Below are 19712 nucleotides of genomic sequence, written 5' to 3'. Positions count from 1 at the left end.
GTGGGCTTAAAGTGGGCCTCCCTCTTTGACCGTTTTGTCCTTAACCTACAAAAACCTTTATAGCACTGCTCTAAGTTAGCAAAGCAGCAGGAATCCGCTATTACCGTTTGGTTCTCAACATGAGGTCCGGGGGGGGGGGGGGATGCCACCAGGGGTCCACAACATGTTAACATCTGTTAACTCTGAGAGTGTACAACACGGTTCCATTTGGTTCCACTTTGTACACTCTCAGAGTTAAATTAAGCACTGAGGATTTTACAGTGTAGTTTGGGGTCCCATAGATAAAAAAATAAATAAAAAGATATCAAACGGGGGTCCGTGGCCTCATGAATATCAACCCGGCGGGCTATGAAATTAAAAAGCTCAAGATTCTCCTGCGCTACACACCACTGTCCGCCATTTTGAATTTCAGGTCTGCCGAACAGAGAGAAAAAGCCACCTAGTTGCACCCGGAACGAGATGCAAAGCTTGTTCATCGTTTCTTTTAACGTTTAACGTCGTCTCATCCTACTTGACCACGCCCCCCGGCTTCTCCACCGCCGTCTGATTCGATCTCCTAGACGTGGGAGGATGTCGGAGGACGTTGTTTTCACCGCGGACCGGCGAGCTGACCATACTCACGTTGTTTGCCGCCACGGACGCTTTGTTTGTCTCTCGCGTTTCCTTAACTCTGACCGCGCCTCCTCCTCCTCCCCCCGCCTTCTGTTTGGGGGCAGGGGAGGAGGGGGGGGCTTTGTTGTGAAGCGGGTGCAGCTTCCTCTGGGGCAGGTGGGGGTCGTCTCCGATGTCCACGGTCAGGTTGGTGTAGAGCGGCTGCAGCTCCTTTGACAGCAGCTCGTACGTCAGCGAGTTGAAGCCGTCCGAACGCCAGTTGAGCCGCGTCCTCTTCAGGAGGTCGAACCTTCCAACGGAACGGAGGGATGTTATTATACGTTTTAAAACCCCATTAAAGACCTGAGGTCCATTCTACAAATGCCTTCTAAATGAGGAGATTAAAAAAAAAGTGAGCTTGTATATCTGCTGTCTTTGAATAGCCAACGCAAAAATCTAAAATGACCGATGCTTTCCCGGTTTTAATGGGTTAAGTGTGTGTGTGCGTGTGCGTGTGCGTGTGTGTGTGTGTGTGTGTGTGTGTGTGTGTGTGTGTGTTGAAGGTTGTACTTTATCGTTACATCTTGTGTACAGGTACATAAGAGTATAACTTATTTTGGTTTGGCTTCCTTCAAACAAAGCAGCAGCATAGGTAATGCTGCTGCATTGTGTGTGTGTGTGTGTGTGTGTGTGTGTGTGTGTGTGTGTGTGTGTGTGTGTGTGTGTGTGTGTGTGTGTGTGTGTGTGTGTGTGTGTGTGTGTGTGTGTACTAAATGTCCCCACACATATAGAATTTGAGAAATAGACATTGCGAGGACACTTTCTCTGGTGCTTACAACATAAATTGTTGTTTAATGGTAAAAAAATACATATGTATTATTTTTTCTATTTTTACACACAGAAAATAGCAGATCTACAAGCTCACAACGCTGTGAGCTTGTAGATCGGCTATTTCTGGTGTGCGACATAACTAAAGTATAACTCGGGCCCCCAAAAAAAAGGCAAATGGCATTTTAAAATTGCTGTCCTACACATTCGATGTCCTCACAAGTATAGTAATACCAACGCACGTGCGTGCACGTGTGTGTATGTGTGTGTGCGTGTGCGGGTGCGTGTGCGTGTGCGTGTGCGTGTGCGTGTGCGTGTGCGTGTGTTTACCTGTGTGGGTTCTGCTCATTGCCTCTGTCTCCTTTATGTTTGATCATTTTATAATGCCCAATGGCCACAGGGGGGCGCACTATCTTCATGCCAGACAGACGCACTCTGAGCAACACAGAACAGTTGTCAGTTATTATTGGGAACCAATCCATAACAGTAGAAACAATCTGGACTCTGGCTCAATAGGAAGTCAAGAAAATACTCCTGTCATGTCATCAGTACATCAGAACATGTCACCAATCATTATGCATGTATATTAGATATTATAAACACTGGGCACAAAAAAGAGTGGGCTAACCATAGTAACAGGATGTGCTGCTTCATCTGATTACATGTGCCACGCCCTATACAGTGGTGGAAAGTAACTAAGTAAATTTACTTAAGTACTGTACTTAATTACAATTTTGAGGTATTTGTACTTTACTTGAGTATTTCCAATTTCCAATACTTTTACTTCTACTCCACTACATCTCAGAGGCAAATACTGTACTATTTATTACTCCACTACAATTATTTGAAAACTTTAGTTACTAGTTCTAAATTATTACATTATAAAACACACATTAACCACTTTAGCCCTATTTTATACCTTGGCTATTTGAAAATAGCCGATCTACAAGCTCACAACACATTGCGTTGTGAGCTTGTAGATCTGCTATTTTCAATATTTTGGGAATTTGGGGGAAATCTTTGCCTATGCTGCCACGCCCACACCAGGGAGGCCAGGTTGTGTGTGGCAGTGTTGATTTTGACAGCAAATTTTGATTTAGTTTTAGTCATAGTCTTTAGAATAAAATTCCATTTAGTTTTAGTCATATCATAATCATCTGAAATGTTTTACTTTTTGTCTAGTTTTAGTCAACTAAATCATAAGATTATAGTCGACTAAATCTACAGTTTATTTAGTCGACTAAAATGTATTTTGGCGGTGCCTTGATGCCATCTTAATGGCTGATTTTACACTCGGTTGCATGCTGAAAATAGCAGATCTACAAGCTCACAAAGCGTTGCAGCGTTGTGAGCTTGTATTTCTGTTATTTTCAGAGCGCAACACCCTAGCGCAACCAAACATAAAATGACTTGTCTTTTAGTTCTACTGGATCCACTAGTCACACATTTTTGTCTAGTTTTTATTTGTTGACGAATTTGTCAATATATTTAGTCATAGTTTTAGTCATCGTAGCTTAGTTTTTATTTAGTTTTTATTTAGTTTTCGTCAGTGAAAAAATTTAGTCGACAGACATTTTTCGTGATAGTTTTAGTCGACGAAATCAGCACTGGTGTGTGTTTAAAATGTGCATGTTTCTATTGTATCCGGTGAGTTTCTCACACCAGAGCTGCATACATATACACTGCACTAGAGTGGAGAGAGGGAACCAGAGCACAGGCAGGACATTAAGTTCCAACCATAGGCAGCCCACCCCAGTCTCTGCAGTGTAGTAGCCTACTACATACATACATACATGCATACATAGCTATATAGTATGTAGATTATGTATTACATACCTACATACCTACAGTACATGCATACAGTACATACATACATAAATGCATACTTACCTACATACAGTACATATAGTACATACAGTACATATACATACATACTGTACATACAAATACATACATACATATCTACACTGTACAGTATACATACTTGCATACCTACATACCAGTGTTGATTTCGTCAACTAAAACTATGACGAAAAATGTTCGTTGACTACCTTTTTTCACTGACGAAAACTAAATAAAAACTAGATGAAAAACTAAGCTATGATGACTAAAACTAAGACTAAATATATTGACAATTTCGTCAACAAATACAAACTAGACTAACATTTTAAGGAGGGACGAGTGGAGAAGTCATTTTATGTTTGGTTGCGCTCGGGTGTTGCACTCGGGTGAGCTTGTAGATCGGCTATTTTCAGCATGCAACCAAGTGTAAAATCAGCCATTACGACGGCATTAAGGCACCGCCAAAATACATTTTAACCGACTAAATTAACTGTAGATTTAGTCGACTATAATCTTATGATATTTAGTCAACTAAAACTAGACTAACAGTAAAACATTTCAGATGACTAAAACGAAATAACATTTTATTCATAAGACTATGACTAAAACTAAATTTGCTGTCAAAATCAACACTGCTACATACCTACAGTACATACATACCTACAGTACCTACCTACAGTACCTACCTACCTACCTACCTACCTACCTACCTACCTACCTACCTACCTACCTACCTACATAGTTACATACAAACATTAGGGCTGGGCAATATATGGATATATGGATATTGTGATATGAGACTAGATATTGTCTGGGATCATGACATGGCATAAGTGTTATTTTTGCCTGTTTTTAATCACTCACGCCTTATTATATTATCGTCACAATATAGTGATATCTGATGTTGTCCATATTGCCCAGCCCTAACATAACAGTACATTGTCGTTACTCACTGAGCCCTCTTCAGAAGACAGAGCCCATGACAGTGGAAAGGGAGATGGCATGAAAGATGATGAGGTTATGACACCCAAAGCAAACAAAAACACAGCTAAGTTGAGAACAGAAAAGTATGTTTCAAGGGAAAAAATGAAAAGGTGAAATGGGAAATGGGAGATTACAGTATGATCAGTGGTGGAAAATTTACTATTTTTTTTTACTTAAGTAAAAGTATCAACACTGCTATATACAGTAGAAATAATCTGTTACAAGTAAAAGTCCGTAATTCAAAATTTACTTGAGTAAAAGTACAAAAGTATTGGTATCAAAATGTATTTAACTCTCTCAGTGCCACGCCCCGAGATATCCCAAGTTTTTCCCGAGTACCCTCCGTGCCAGCACGAGAAATCCCGAGTTTTTACTTTTGACTGTGGTCGCGCTATACTGTTTATTTTTCATGATCACTTTCGCTTCCTGACTCCTTCAGACTCATTGGGTTCCGGTTTCATGACGCAGATTCCGTTTCCGGTTCTAATTTTTTTCCCGCGATCATTTTTGGCCAGAATAGGGAAAGTCACGGTTTTTCACACGGTATAAAAAACAAACGGAGAGGTCCACGTCTACTCTCTTTGGTCTGGGTGACGATCAGTCATCGTAGTCGTGTATCACATCGTAATTTAGCCCGATCAACGATTGTCAAAAATGTCAACATCCGGTTATGACCGGATGTGACGTGAGCCTGTTTGGGAGGGGGCGAGTGAGCCAGCGAGGTCATCAATGTGTCGATTTGTTGCTCTCTACTGGTAGAACTGTATTATGGGTTTAAAAACCCAATCAGATCATTTATTTGAATGAAAAATTACAAAATTTAAAAATTTAAAAAAAACGCAAATTGCTGGCACTGGGGGAGTACTTTATGAAAATACTCTTGGCACTGAAAGAGTTAAAGTACCAAAAGAAGAAAGTACTCATTATGCAGTATGTCCCATTTCACAAGTTTTCAAATGTAAACAAATCTTTTGAAAATAGCAGATCTACATTTTTCACAATTTCTGACTCTTTCTTATAATTATTTGGCCAATGTTTGATGAGTTTTTAAAGTATAGTTTGTTGATTACTTTTGATGCAGTCTTTTTTTTCTTTTCTTTCTTGATATCAAAGAGGTCTTAAAAGGCCTTAAATTGTCACTTCAGACTGTCATCTGGGGACCCCCGACCCACAGGTTGAGAACCACTGCTTTAGACGCCTGCCAGGCTGCACAAAGATGAGGCTATGACACCCCACATGTGCAACTGACACGTTTCCCAGTGGCCGTACTGGCCTGATACAGCAGTGTAATGTTACGTGCTTCACAGGTGCTACAGTATCAATTACACTGATAAAGTCTTTGATCCATTAACCCATTAAGACCGGGAACGCATCTGTGTCATTTTTAGATTTCTTTGGCTATTCAAAAATAGCAGATATACAAGCTCATAGCGCTGCACCAATGAGCTTGTAGTTCTGCTATTGTTGAAAAAATCGTGAAAATGTGTGCAAATCTTTGAATATATATACACCTGTATATACATTTGAACTCAAATCTTTGCTTTTGTTCCAGGGGTCCCTGGAACAAAATATTTTGAGATGGGGGCGTCCGCGGACAAATACATATCATTTTGGGGGTACTGATATTATAGAAACATAAGTTTAAAAAAGGTTAGTATTTAGAAGACATTTGTAGAATGCCCAGAAACAAAGAATTTTGAGTTAAAAAAGTTATTATATTCAAAGATTTGCACACATTTTCCTGATTCTTCAAAAAAAAAATGCAGATCTACAAGCTCGTAGCACGGCACTCGGTGCCGCGCTATGAGCTTGTAGATCTGCTATTTTTTTTATAGCCAAAGAAATACAAAAAATTACACAGCTGCGTTCCCGGTCTTAATGGATTAATAGCAGAGACTTTCGTTTCCAGTGAGCCAACATGCACCTTAGCAGCACCTTGACTCTGTTTGACCTGAATGGAAGAGAGCCGTAACTAGCACCAGCCTTGGATACACCTGTGAAGGAAGGAAGTAACATTACACTACTATTTCATGCCAACGTGGCCGCTGTGAAAAAGGATCTATTTCGAGATAAGATTATAACAGCTGCTGAAAAAAAAGAGCATCCGTGCTCAGCGAACCTCCCCTGGGTGAATAAGGTTAAACTATAGAAAAGTGTGCTCCGAGGAGCACACAGGTCTCCGCCAGACCGGGTTGCCTAGTAGCCAGGGCCCCGCAAACTGTGCTCATAGCCACTTGGAATCAAACGTATACATCTTGATCACGTGACCCCAGAGATAATGTGCACCGATTTGTGTGAGTTTTGGACAAAGCCTGTAGGAGTAGTAGCACAAAGTGTGTTTTGAAGATAACACACTATGGCAGAAAATGTAATCTGGCACAAACAGGGCCTATAAGTTGCGTCATGATCCAAGGAATCCAGGAGGAAAAATATGTTGATTGTACGATCTATGGTTGAAGAGTTATAGGCCAAAACGTTAAGTGGGCTGTTGTTAGATTTCCAGATTCTTAGATACTTCCTTGGCTTAGTGGGAATGTGTGTGCAAAGTTTCCCAGCAATCATGATGTGTATTCATGATGTGTGGCAGTTTGTGCAAAACAGCCACCCGCACAAAAAGATCACGTTTTTAAATTCAAAAGATGGGATTCTGATTTGAACTCAGCCTCCATGTCGCTCCCTAAAGGCAACTTCACCCTGCCTACCACAACAAAGCAGCACACGCTGAGGTCACGAGACGATGGGAGAAACCAAATCCAAATTCCAAAACAGAGCGAGGACGCAAGGATTAGATCCGTAGGAAACAAGCAGGTTGGACTGATTCCAATACACATTCCAATACTAAAGTTTCTGCCTCCTCACTTCCTCTGTCCTGCAGATGTCATTGTTGTATATTGTACGCTGCATTCCTCTCGTACATGCTTATGAATAGAGCTGTTTCACAAGCATTCTTCTAACACACCCATGCAAAACAAACAACAGCATGATTGTATAAAAAAAAAAATCAAACCATTATTTAATTTGTTGCTTCAGAAGCTTTGATCAATGTAATTCAGATATAAATGCACTTCAGCATCTCTTCCAGTTTAATCAAGTGGGACACTTTCAGTCTCAGACCACTGCGTTGTTGTTTATATCATTAGGATATGAGCAGATCAAACGCTTTGTCTGCCCTAAATCATCCCTTTGAAGAACAGGGCACAGCTTCTGGACCCCATCTCCCAGACAGCGTAATGTCCATCCCATAGCCCGAGGAGACGGTCTGCAGCACTAGTTTCCAACAACAAAAATGATCGTCCCTCAACACAAAACTCGCTTGGAGGGGAATACCACTCATTTTCAACATTGAACTATGTCTTTAATACACCTTATAGCTGCTGTGTGGAAATAAGAAGAAAGCCCCCCCCTCTTCTATGTTGCCTAGAACTGGATAATTGATTGAGGTCATGTGATCAGTGACATACGCAGGGTGTACTTTTGGCTGAGGGGCCGAACAATAACACAGGCTAACCCTAACCCAGTTCTTTGCCCCATGGTCCCTGAAGTGAATAATGGACTCATTCTTCACAAGCCACATACGTATGTGCCGAACATTCTGACACCAAAATAGGAAAAAAATCCAGACAAATCAGATTCTCAAATTATCTTTGTTTGAGACCTGTGACTGTGACAGCAACACACTCGTGCAAGATCTCGTAACACTGATCAATCAGTGTACTTTTACTTTACTGGAGTATTTCCGATGTTCAATGCTTTTACTCCACTACATCTAAGAGGCAGATATTGAACTTTTACTCCACTACAATTATTTGAAAACTTTAGTTATTAGTTACTTTGTAGATTTGAATTATTATTACAACACATACATTAACCACTTAATTTAAACCTTGGCTATTTGAAAATAGCCGATTTACAAGCTTGTAGATCTGCTATTTTCAAAAGATTTTAATACAATTTATACATGATACCTTTTGAAACGGGACATTCTGCATAATGAGTACTTTTACTTTTGCTACTTTAAGTATATTTTGATGACAATACTTTTGTGCGTTTAATCAAGTACATTTAGATTACCGGACTTTTACCGAGTTGAAATGTTGTACTTTTCCCACCACTGAGTACTATTATAATAAAACAAGAACCAAGGCACCGACAGTGTGAACTGCAGTGAGTAGTTCTCACGCTGCATCCTGCCTGCAGCCGCACTCATGCATGATGCATGTCTCACAGTAACCATGGAAGAGTTGCATTTGTACAGTATGGTCATGCACAGGGTGGCGGCCCCCCTAAGCCCCTGGCCCCCTGCCCCCCTGCCCCCCTGGCCCCTGCCCCCGCCCGGTCCCTGGCTTCCCCTTACCGCGCGGCGATGTCATCGTCCTCGCCGCCCCAGCCCCAGTAGTGGTTGGGAAAGCCGTTCATCTTCATGTACTGCTCTGGGGTCACTGCAGACACCCCCCCGAAATACTGCGGGTACGGCAACCTGGAACAACCCACAAGAACACACACATGACTACCTGGCTGCTGTACCTGCTCCCCCCACGTAGGGCTGCAACAGTTCATCTACTAAGTAATCAATGAATTAAAACATTTGATTATAAAAATGTAATTTTTTATTTTATTTTTATCCCACGATTTTGTAACCCTTTTTTCACCCGGTGCCAATTTTCTAAGTGATCCTGGGCGCTACACTCCCCTCACCAGCCTAGGGAGCCCAGGGCCGAGCTCATGCCTCCTTCAATGCATGAGAGCCAACTGACCTTCTTGTCACCTGACAGGGGGGAGTTTCCCTGGTTGGACGTAGCGCATGGAAGGAACACGTTATTCCAACCAGTTCTCCTCCCCTCCATCAGGCGCCCCGGCTGTCATGGGGGAGGCGGTATAGCAACCAGGATTACTAAATGTTTTTGTGAGGGTATTAACTACCCTAGGAGACACGGGGAGAACATGCAAACTCCACACAGAGTAGGCCCTTTTGCCAACCCCACCTAGGGTAAAATGTAACCATTTTAATAAAAAAAAACATATACAAAAGAAATTATTAAAAATAAAATACAAAGCAAATATTGCCGATCTATAGCTGCACTTCACCATTGTACGACAAAGTATAAAATAGGGCTTAAATGGTTAATAAGACTAATCGATTTTGTTGATTATAAAAAAGATCTATTAGAACTTTTTTGTTTTTGATTCATTGAAAACAACAATTATTTGATTAAAGGTAGGGTAAGTGATATTTTTTGGTTAAAACAAAAAGCTTTATGTTAACACATTGGGTGCCAAAACCGTATATATACGGTTTTGGCCATACTAACGTTGAGTGCCAAAACCGTATATATACGGTTTAAAAAATGTTTTTGTTTATTTTTTTTATTTTTTTTTTTTCCTTCACAGCAACAGGAAATATCACTCCTACAAGATTTAGACTCCAATCCACCTCCTGGTTAACTTATGACTTCAAAAACCTGTATCTCGGCTCCTGTGTACTTTTTTTTTTTACAATGTTAATTTAACTATTTTCAACTGGCTGCAACTATGGAACGGATTACCGAATGTTTTTAACTTTTTCCCCCCGATTGTACGAGACCTGTATGTGTGTAATGAGGGGATCACCGTGAGGACGGTGATCACTGAAAATATTTTGTGACTACTTGAAAAAGGTTCAACATTTTAAAAAAATCCTGGCACTCAAAGTATAATATTTTAATAAACCTCTGGCACAAAGGTTAAAGCTCTATATTCGGATAGGAATCATTGCTATAGAGTGTTTGTTCAGTCACAGGGGTCTCTATGTCTCTCCAGCTCTTTAATAAACAGAAAATGCATTTTCAGGTACGTGACAACATTTCAGCCAATCAGGAGAGAGTACCCATTTATCAGTTTCATTTTGATAGTGTTGCAGTTCCAATTTTGTCTGCTCATTTATTTCATCACTTACAATTTCACTTGTTTAATCTGTATCCTCCTGACTGAGTTCTTTATCCTGATTGGATAAAATTGGTATCCCGACCTGAAAATGCGTTTTCTGTTTAATAAAGAGCTGGAGAGACATGGAGACTCCTGTTACTGAACAAACACTCCAGTAGCAATGAGTACTATCAGAATATAGAGCTATTTAACACTTATTTTAGCCAAAGAAAATACCCTACCTTTAATCGAGAAAGTAATAAACAGAATAATCGCTAAGAAAATAAACCACACACACGCACACGCACACACACACACACACGCACACGCACACACACACACACACACACACACACACACACACACACACACACACACTCTAACCTGTATCTAAACTTGTCCATGGCCACAGACAGGTGCGTGGGGAACTGCTTGTGGCAGGTGTAGGTGTTGTGGTCGTTCTCTGGCAGCAAGTCCACGTCATGGAGAAAGATACAGCTCCAGTCCTCGTCTCTCAGGGCTTCTCGCACCCCGACGTTCAGCAGCTTGGCCCGGTTGAAAGTACTGTTGCCCCACTGTGGGAAGAGCCAGAGGGAGGTGGTTAAAAGTAGCGATCTGATTAACAGATCGGATATCGGCCCGATATCAGCTAAAAAATGGAGATCGGATCGAATCGGATCGCAGCGAAAATGATCAAACGCGCCGATCAAAACACTCCATTCCAGTACTCCACTCCAGCAGTTCTATCCAGCACTTCTAACCAGCACGTTGTGAAACTTTGTTGACTATGATTCTGGAGAGGTTATGTTCTCTGTTTGAGTAATATCACTTGATCAATCCTTTTTTAACATTTAGTTTTAACATAAAATCAGTAATAAAAAGTAAAGATAAAAAACGCGGAGCGTGGACCGCGGTCGTGGCCGCGCGCCACATGTTGTACGGGCTGACACATCCATGCAAGCAACACAGAAGTGCGCAGCGCGTCCTGATCAAGACTTGAATTCTCCGTCACCTTCATCCACACAAGTATGTTTATAAATACCTTGTGACTGTTAAGTTATATCACCAGCCGATCAAACAATACGATTTGAAACGCAAATGACAGATTTTGGCTGAACTAATTAATTAACACTCTCTCTCGCAGTGGTGTAAAGTAACCAAGTACATTTACTCAAGTACTAGGATCGGAGAGGGGGGGGGGGGGTCCAACATGAGATAGACAGTATAGAGACTATTATGTGCCATATCGGATCGGAATTAATCGGAATCGGATCCGTTTTGATCGTGAGGTAGACACGGGCAAATACTGCGGCATGGTCATGCTGGACCTCCAAAAGGCGTTTGACACTGTAAACCACTCAATTCTACTTGATAAGCTGAGGGCGATTGATTTTGATTGCACATCACTAAATTGGATGAGATCTTACTTGGAGGGTAGAGAGCAAGTGGTTGATATCAACGGAACCATGTCCTCATCCCTCCCGGTGAGCTGCGGGGTTCCTCAAGGCAGCATTCTAGGGCCATTACCGTTCCTACTATACATTAACGACATGAATGCTGCCTGTAACTGCAAACTGTTCCTGTTCGCTGATGACTCGGCACTCCTGATCTCGGGTGAGGACAAGTTACAAGTTGAGGAAGCTCTCAACTCTCAAAAATCTGTACCTGGCTTACCGATAACAAACTGTCACTACACCTTAGGAAAACTGAATCCATTCTCTTTGGGACCAAACATTCCCTCAGTAAGATGAAGGTAAATGACTTCAAGGTCAAAGTCGATGACACAATCATCTCTAGCAAAGAAGAGATTACCTATTTGGGATGTATTCTTGACAAATACCTGACAGGTGAAAGCATGGTAACAAAGGTGGTCAAAAGAGTAAACCAGAGAACCAGATTTATGGGCAGAGTTTCCTCTTTTGTCAACCCTCAGGACTACTTCTCGGACTGGGGCCCATGACCCACCTCTCTCCCACTCACTTTGCCAGCCTAGGCTGGCTCAGGGTGGAAGACAGGGTTAAACAACTAAAAATGGGACTGGTCTTCAAAATCGTAAATGCAGATTTGCCCGAAATGCCCCCTATACCCGCATATCTGTCTAAATACCTCCAAAAGGTTAGTGACACCCACAGTCACGAAACTAGAGGGAGCGTAAACAACAATCTGGTACCACCCACCCATAAAACAAACATGGGCAAATTCTCCTTCAACAGCACAGCCACCAAGGTATGGAATAGTCTAACCCAGGGTTCCCCAATTAGTTTTCCCCAAGGGCCAAATTATGTCTAGGGTACCAAGCCGAGGGCCAGGGGCATTGTGCCCGCGCTGTTGTTGTTCAAACTTATTTTGGAAACAAAATAAGTTGAGAACCAACCATTACTTAAAATATTTGGTTCTGCTTGAAAGGTAATACAGATTAACAGCAGCCAGTTGTACATACTGAAAATCTAAATAAGTCCATAATCCACAATTTACAGATGTGTTTGTTACAGTCTGCTTGAACAGTAATACAGATAAAAAAAAAATCAAAAAAGAAAATAATAAATTTTATTTTTTTTATGACAGGAGTCGTCGCGGGCCGGACAGTTACCTCTCGCGGGCCACAAATGGCCCGCGGGCCAACTATTGGGGAACCCTGGTCTAACCCCATCCCTCAAAAATGCAGTTAGCTGGGCTCATTTAAAACAGCCCTAAAAATTCATCTTTCTGGAGGCCATAAGAGGAGGTAGTACCAGTTTCCCGGTAGACAGACGACCCCCCTCCCCTTTTTTTGGTATATATTTTTAATTTTTCATGCTTTTTTTTTGTACATAGTGGTATTTTTTCTCTGTATTTTATGTTGATTTTTGAACTGTTTGGTTGGTACTATATACGTCTATGAAATTAATTCAAGGACCCCAACGGAAACAAGTCTGCAAGGACTTTTTGGGTCGGACCTTTTAGACAAAGGTATTATAAATGTAACTGTGTTGTTTTACATTCTTTTGCCTAATAAACATTTCAACCAATCAATCAATTTTGATGCTGCCTGATCGGGATCGGATCGCAAAAACCTTGATCGCAGCACCTCTAGTTAAAAGTACTGTTGCCCCACTGTGGGAAGAGCCAGAGGGAGGTGGTTTACACAGCATCACACAAACCATTCTTCTCTAACCCATTCAATTCGGGAACACATTCTGTGTCATTTTAGATTTTTAGCAATAACCATTATTTTATAAGTTGGGCTATTCAAAAAATCAGATCTACAAGCTTGTAGATCTGCTATTTCTCTTGAAAAACCTTTGCAAATCTTTGAATATATTTTTATATAGTTTTAAAGCGAACATTTTTAACTCAAATCTTTGCTTCTGGGGATTCTACAAATGACTTTTTTTTCTTTTTCTTTTTTTCTTTACTTATGTCAGTGGTTCTGAAACTTTTTCATGTCAAGGACCCCCCAAAATTATATGTATTTGGCTGCAGACCCCCATCTCAAAACATGTTGTTCCAGGGACCCACACACACACACACACACACACACACGCAGAGCGAGACCTGCTGTACGATGTAGATGCTGTAGTGGATCTGCTGTCTCTGCAGGAAGGGGTGGAGGTGATAGAGGAGGGCGCGGAGGTGCGTGGAGCGGTTGCGGTACGGCACCACGATGGCCGTGTGGTGGCGGGGCTCACAGTCCGGCGGGCTGTAGCTACCTCCCAGTGACACCAGGGGGTTCCTCTGTCTGATCTCCTCCAGAGACAGAGGAGAGTTGAGTCGGACAGACACAGGACCAACTGGAGGAGATAGAAGAGGAGGTACAGGGTTAAGAATAGGAAAGGGAATCATCTAAATCATACATGGGCAACTGGCGGCCCGGGCGCCACATGCGGCCCCCACTTTCACTTAAAGAGTCTACACCATGAAAATCACTTTTTTCTTGTTTTTTTGTATTTTTTGGGGTCCCCAGTGTCTCTTGTACCCCAAAAAATGTTTTTTTTTTAAATTCAGTCATTCCTTCTCATTTCATGGATTTCCAGAATGGGCGTGTCTGAACAGGCGATCTCAGAATGGCAATGTTTATGAGGTCATAAACATTTTTGATGGCAAACCCAATGTTAAATGAAAAGTGCCCGAATCGCTCCGAAACTTTTTATACCCCCCCTAAGTGGGGGTCTACGAACAAATACTTCGGGCTCGGATTTTGGCTCCGCCCCCCGGAAGTGAGTGAAACAGGCACCTCAAACACTTGGTGGAATTGTTCAAAAATGTTCAAAGTGTTTTTTTTTCGATTTTGTATTTTTCTTAGATGCTTCTTTTTATGCAGAATTTTTCCATTTCTTTTTTTTTTTTATATATATATTTTTTTATTAACAGAATTTTGTATTAACAGAATTGCTCAGTAGCCCCCCCCTGCCCAAGAGGACGTTTTGGTATTGCAGCTGAAAGTGCTGTATAAGCCAGAGACAATTGACTTGGGATGAGTATATCTGAGTGATGATTTCGGCTCAAACCTTTTGAAAAAGGTTTGAGGGACATACACCATATGATATTAAATATCAAATATATTTTTTAAATTCATGGTGTAGCTCCTTTAACTCTTTGACTGCCAGAGTATTTTCATAAAGTACTCCCCCATTGCCAGCAATTTTCGTGTTTTTTTTATTTTTATATTTTGAAAATTTTCATGAAAATAATTGATCAGACTGTTTTTTAAAGACGCCGCACAAATCCGCCACCAGAGAGCAGCACATGATAGCTTGATCAGCTCCTGGTGTCACTGTTTACCTTCTTGAGCGATTAGACAGGGAAAACCATGAAAACGGATGTGACGTCCTCCCAGATTGTTTTGATCGTCAAAATTACGTTGTGATACACGACGGCGATGACTGATCGTCACCCAGACCATAGATTATAGAAGAGAATCTGTCCGTTTGTCCGTCATACCGTGTGAAAAAACGTTTGTTTACCTATTTTGGACGAAATGACCGGGGGAAAATAATCAAAAACCGGAAACGGAACCCAGGACATGAAACCGGATGCAGATATGGGTGAAGTAAGTGGAACTCGAGAATAACATTGAATTTTAAGCAGCATAGCGCGATCAGAGATTAAACAATGAACGCAAATCCAACGCGTCTAACGCGTCAATGGCGTGGGTGGATTAAGTAGTTATTGACGCGTTTTCGAGTCAATGGCGTTTATAGAGTTAATGCGGCCCGCAGGTTAATATCAGAATACTGATATATTATTGATTTCAGCTGTTACAATTCCAAACATGCAAAAATGACCCACTTTAATTACTTCAGTCTATATTAGTAGCTTAATGACTAGTATTAAAATTCTATTGTCTTTTTGATGTCGAAAGTATTTGTATTTAAGTTCATAAAGTTAAAATACGTATAACTAAATGCATTTGAAATGAAACAAAGATATACTTTTCAGGATTCTAAAATGAATTTTGAACTTGTAGATTGGCTATTTTTGCTACTTTTGTGTGAAGTACAGCATTAATTTACGAAAAAAGTTAAAATACAGAGATAAGAGGTGTCTGCCCTACAGTATATGCAATGTGGCCCTCTGGAGTGAGTGTGAAATATAGTGGCCCTCTCCATCATCAAAGTTGCCCACCCCTGCTCTACACTATACACACAGCTCATATTTACAGTGTTCCAACTTCCCACAACTGACTCTCTCTCACTCTCTCTCTCTCTCTCTCTCTCACACACACTCTCATTCCCCCTCTCTCTCTCTCTTACACTGACCCAGCAGTGGGGAGGGCATCTGGCAGAGCCTCAGCGGCGGTCCGCTGCCGGGCGGCCCGGTGCCGGCGTTGCGCGGCGGCGGAGGCAGCGCCCCCACGAGGCTGAGGTTGGTGTAGACGTCGTGGGGCCGGGTGTAGTCCACCTCGGGGTTGGCGCTGTGGACCAGGACGGACACCAGGCCCCGGAAGCCCCCCAGGGAGAAGTAGAGCACGAAGGCAAACTGGAAGCCCACCAGCAGGGCCAGCGTGCAGGGAGAGTCTAGCGAACGCCCGCACAGGTTCAACGCCATGAGGGGGGGAGGGGCCAGGGCACGGAGACAAGAGACGGATGAAAGAGCGGGAGAGAGAGGTCTGGAAGGATGGATTCCCGGGGTGGGGGGGGTGCTGTGGAGGAAGGGCAGAAGGAGGGGTGGGTGGGTGGGGAAGGTGGTGGCGCGGTGTGGCGGTTCAGGGGTGGAGGAGGAGGAGGAAGACGGGCCCGTTCATCTGTTGGAATGGGAAGTAGTAGTGGTGTAGCTCGGTCAGCACTGCCATCACTTCCTAAACACACACACACACACACACACACACACACACACACACACACACACACACACACACACACACACACACACACACACACACACACACACACACACACACACACACACACACACACACACACACACACACACACACACACACACACACACACACACACACACACACACACACACAACACACACACAACACAGTGAACCAACAGCAGAAAGACCTACAATTTACAATTTAGGTATAAGACACGTTCTTAACCAGAGTAAGGTAAACACATACATATCAAATGCAGAGAGACAGTGTAGTGCCTCAATATACTACGAACAGGAGTAAACCAAGCACCTAGCAGTCGAAACAATTACTATTAAAATTATAATGTGTACATTAAAACTATAGGATACCAGGTAAAACATTTTAAGTATTTTAAAAAAACGTTTTTTACGTTCTTGGCAGAATTGGTAATTGGAAATAATTACGTTTTTTACGTTCTTGGCAGGGAATGAGTTAAGTACAATTTGAGGTATTTTTACTTTAGTAGAGTATTTCCGATTTTCAATACTTTTACTTCTACTACACTACGTCTCAGAGGAAAATATTGTACTTTTACTCCACTACAATTATTTGACAGCTTTAGTTACTTTGTAGATCATGGGTCTTCAACAGGGGGTCCGGGACCCCTAGGGGGTCCTCAGAGTTACTACAGGGGGTCCGCCAAATCTTTGTGTGATATGATTATTTTTTTTTACCTTAACCACTTGAACCCTAGCATCCCTTTTCTGAGTAGAACATTAGCCAAAAATAACAGATCTACAAGCTCACAACGCCTCGCAGCGAGCTTGTAGATCTGTTATTTTTGGCAAAGAGGTATAGGTGCAGAGGGAAAAAAGAGCAGACCAAGTAAACAAAAAAAAGTTTCATCTAAAACACAATTTTATACAATACGTAGTGGGGGTCCCTGCTTCATCTCTCTCTCAGCTAGGGGGTCCTTGGCCTGAAAACGTTGAAGACCCCTGTTGTAGATTTTGATTATTATTACAAAACATACACTAACCACGTCAGCCCTACCTACAGTATGTATATTTTGGCCATTTGAAAATAGCAGATCTACAGTACCTGTGAGTTTGTAGATCGGCTATTTTCAAAAGATGTTCTATACGTTTTGAACTTGTTCTACGTTTTGAAATTAAATGGGACATTCTGCACAATGAGTACTTTTACTTGCGGTACTTCAAGTATATTTTGTTGCCGATACTTTTGTACTTTTACTCAAGTACATTTTGAATACGGGACTTCTACTCGTAACAGCGTATATCTACAGTACGTTGCAGTATTGACACTTTTACTTAAAGGAATAGTTCACCCAAAAAAATATTTTCTATCAATTACACCTTACGCCTTGAATTCATGGAGATGTTTTCTTTTTTTACGCATTCCTGAGCCAATACCGGTTCTTTGATGACCGGGTGTATTTCCGGTAGGAGACTCAAAGAGACTCCTTTGAGTCTCCTATCGGATACATTAGCATTTTTCCGCCGGTAATCAAATTATTGGTAGGAATGAGACAAAAACTAAAAAATCTCCATGAATTCAAGGCTTCATGGGGTGTGTAATTGATAGAAAATAAGTCATTTTTGGGGTGAACTACTCCTTTAAGTAAAACATGTGAGTACCTCTTCTTCCATCACTGTGTGTGTGTGTGTGTGTGTGTGTGTGTGTGTGTGTGTGTGTGTGTGTGTGTGTGTGTGTGTGTGTGTGTGTGTGTGTGTGTGTGTGTGTGTGTGTGCGTGCGTGCGTGCGTGCGTGCGTGCGTGCGTGCGTGGGCGTGCGTGCGTGCGTGCGTGCGTGCGTGCGTGCGTGCGTGCGTGCGTGCGTGCGTGCGTGCGTGCGTGCGTGCGTGCGTGCGTGCGTGCGTGTATAGCTTGACAAACTGTACCTGGGCTCTGTTGGATTTAAAGCAGGTCCTGGACCAGCAGGAATGGACAGTTCTTCATCTCTCTTCCTCTGCCTGGCATCACGCTCTCTGCAACAAAACATACATGATTGAATAACACTGCACCATTTGTCTCTGAACAAACCCCGTCCAGCTGCTGCCTGCCTGCCTGCCTGCCTGCTGAACGGCGGCTAAACACCTGTCAATAACGCTACACTAGACTGACAGACACAGCGCACACAAATGTCATGCTGTTGTTGTTTGTTTCTATTTTTAGTGCTGCGCCTGATTTTCTACGGTGGCATTTTTTCCATGAAGATGCCTAGCGGATCAAATTAATCCAACATCTCTCATTTCCTGCCTGTCCTACATTATGATTTCCATCATGCCATGGTGCTGCTGCTGCTGCTGCTGCTGAGCTTTGTGCGACTTGCTTTGCTTCCATCTCACCTACTGGGGGCTCCCATGCTAGCCCATTAAAGGGATAGTTCACCCAAGAAATTACTTATTTTCTATCAATTACACACCCCATGAAGCCTTGAATTCGTGGAGATTTTTTAGTTTTTGTCGCATTCCTGAGGCAATAATGTGATGACCAGCGGAGTCTCTGGTGACTCAATGGAGACTCTTTGAGTCTCCTACCGGAGACTTTGTTGGTCATCAAAACCAAAAAATCTCCATGAATTCAAGGCTCCATGGGGTGTGTATTGTAATCGATAGGAAATGAGGCATAGCGTTAGTTCATGCAGGACACGGAAGTCTTGCACGCCAAAGCTGTAACTAGCTGTCAGTCAGCTGATGTGAACATCAGCTTTCTATTCCCCATTCACAGCACTGCTGGTCATTACGTCACACACTCATACTCCAATCACAGCTCACGCATTAGCAAAGAGGTTCCTTTAAATACGGTTCGAATTCTCTAGGTCTTTCTTGGTTGCTGAACCAATGCATTCTGCTAGCTCCTCCTCCACCCCAGCCTCCACCTTTTGATGAGAGTCTGGCATAGGCTGAAATACTTGTCATTATCATGTATTATCTGTTAATTCAAACTAATATGTCTGTACTGCTTATTGTTGACATTGTATCCCTATGGGGGATTTGCTTAAGCATTCCCTGAATATGCTTAGCAGGCTGCTTCGACAAAATTCAGTGAATATTATCCCAAGAGCGGAGCTTTAACGCCAAGCTTAAAGGGCAAGACCACTTTGGTAGAGGTTTGGGTTGTGTAGTTACCTTGCCATGATGTAACTCCAAAGGTGGACAAGAAATAAAAAATAATGGCTCCATTGATTAGAAATTGATAATTCTAAATTTGCTCCTCATTGACTTACATTGTACGGTAAAACAGCTCTCAAAGTCACTCTT

At 42.1% G+C, this 19712-nt stretch overlaps 1 protein-coding gene across 1 annotated transcript; it reads right to left on the bottom strand.

Annotated features, from left to right (window-relative positions):
- Positions 1-507: 507 nt before the first annotated feature.
- On the bottom strand, positions 508-16187 carry b4galt3 (UDP-Gal:betaGlcNAc beta 1,4- galactosyltransferase, polypeptide 3; the record flags this gene model as incomplete). Its single annotated transcript, XM_080443789.1, has 6 exons — positions 15885-16187; positions 13681-13916; positions 10531-10721; positions 8600-8722; positions 1750-1854; positions 508-901 (listed from the first exon to the last, which is right to left on the bottom strand). Exons 1-6 carry the CDS (start codon positions 16171-16173, stop codon positions 508-510), a joined length of 1338 nt encoding a protein of 445 aa, XP_080299915.1. The 5' UTR covers positions 16174-16187.
- Between the last annotated feature and the right edge of the window lie 3525 nt (positions 16188-19712).

This window comes from Gymnoscopelus braueri (genome assembly GCF_963280865.1).
Source record: "Gymnoscopelus braueri genome assembly, chromosome: 12".
NCBI classification, from domain to species: domain Eukaryota; kingdom Metazoa; phylum Chordata; class Actinopteri; order Myctophiformes; family Myctophidae; genus Gymnoscopelus; species Gymnoscopelus braueri.
Note: the sequence above shows the minus strand (reverse complement) of the source record. Positions and strands in the feature narration are given on the sequence as shown.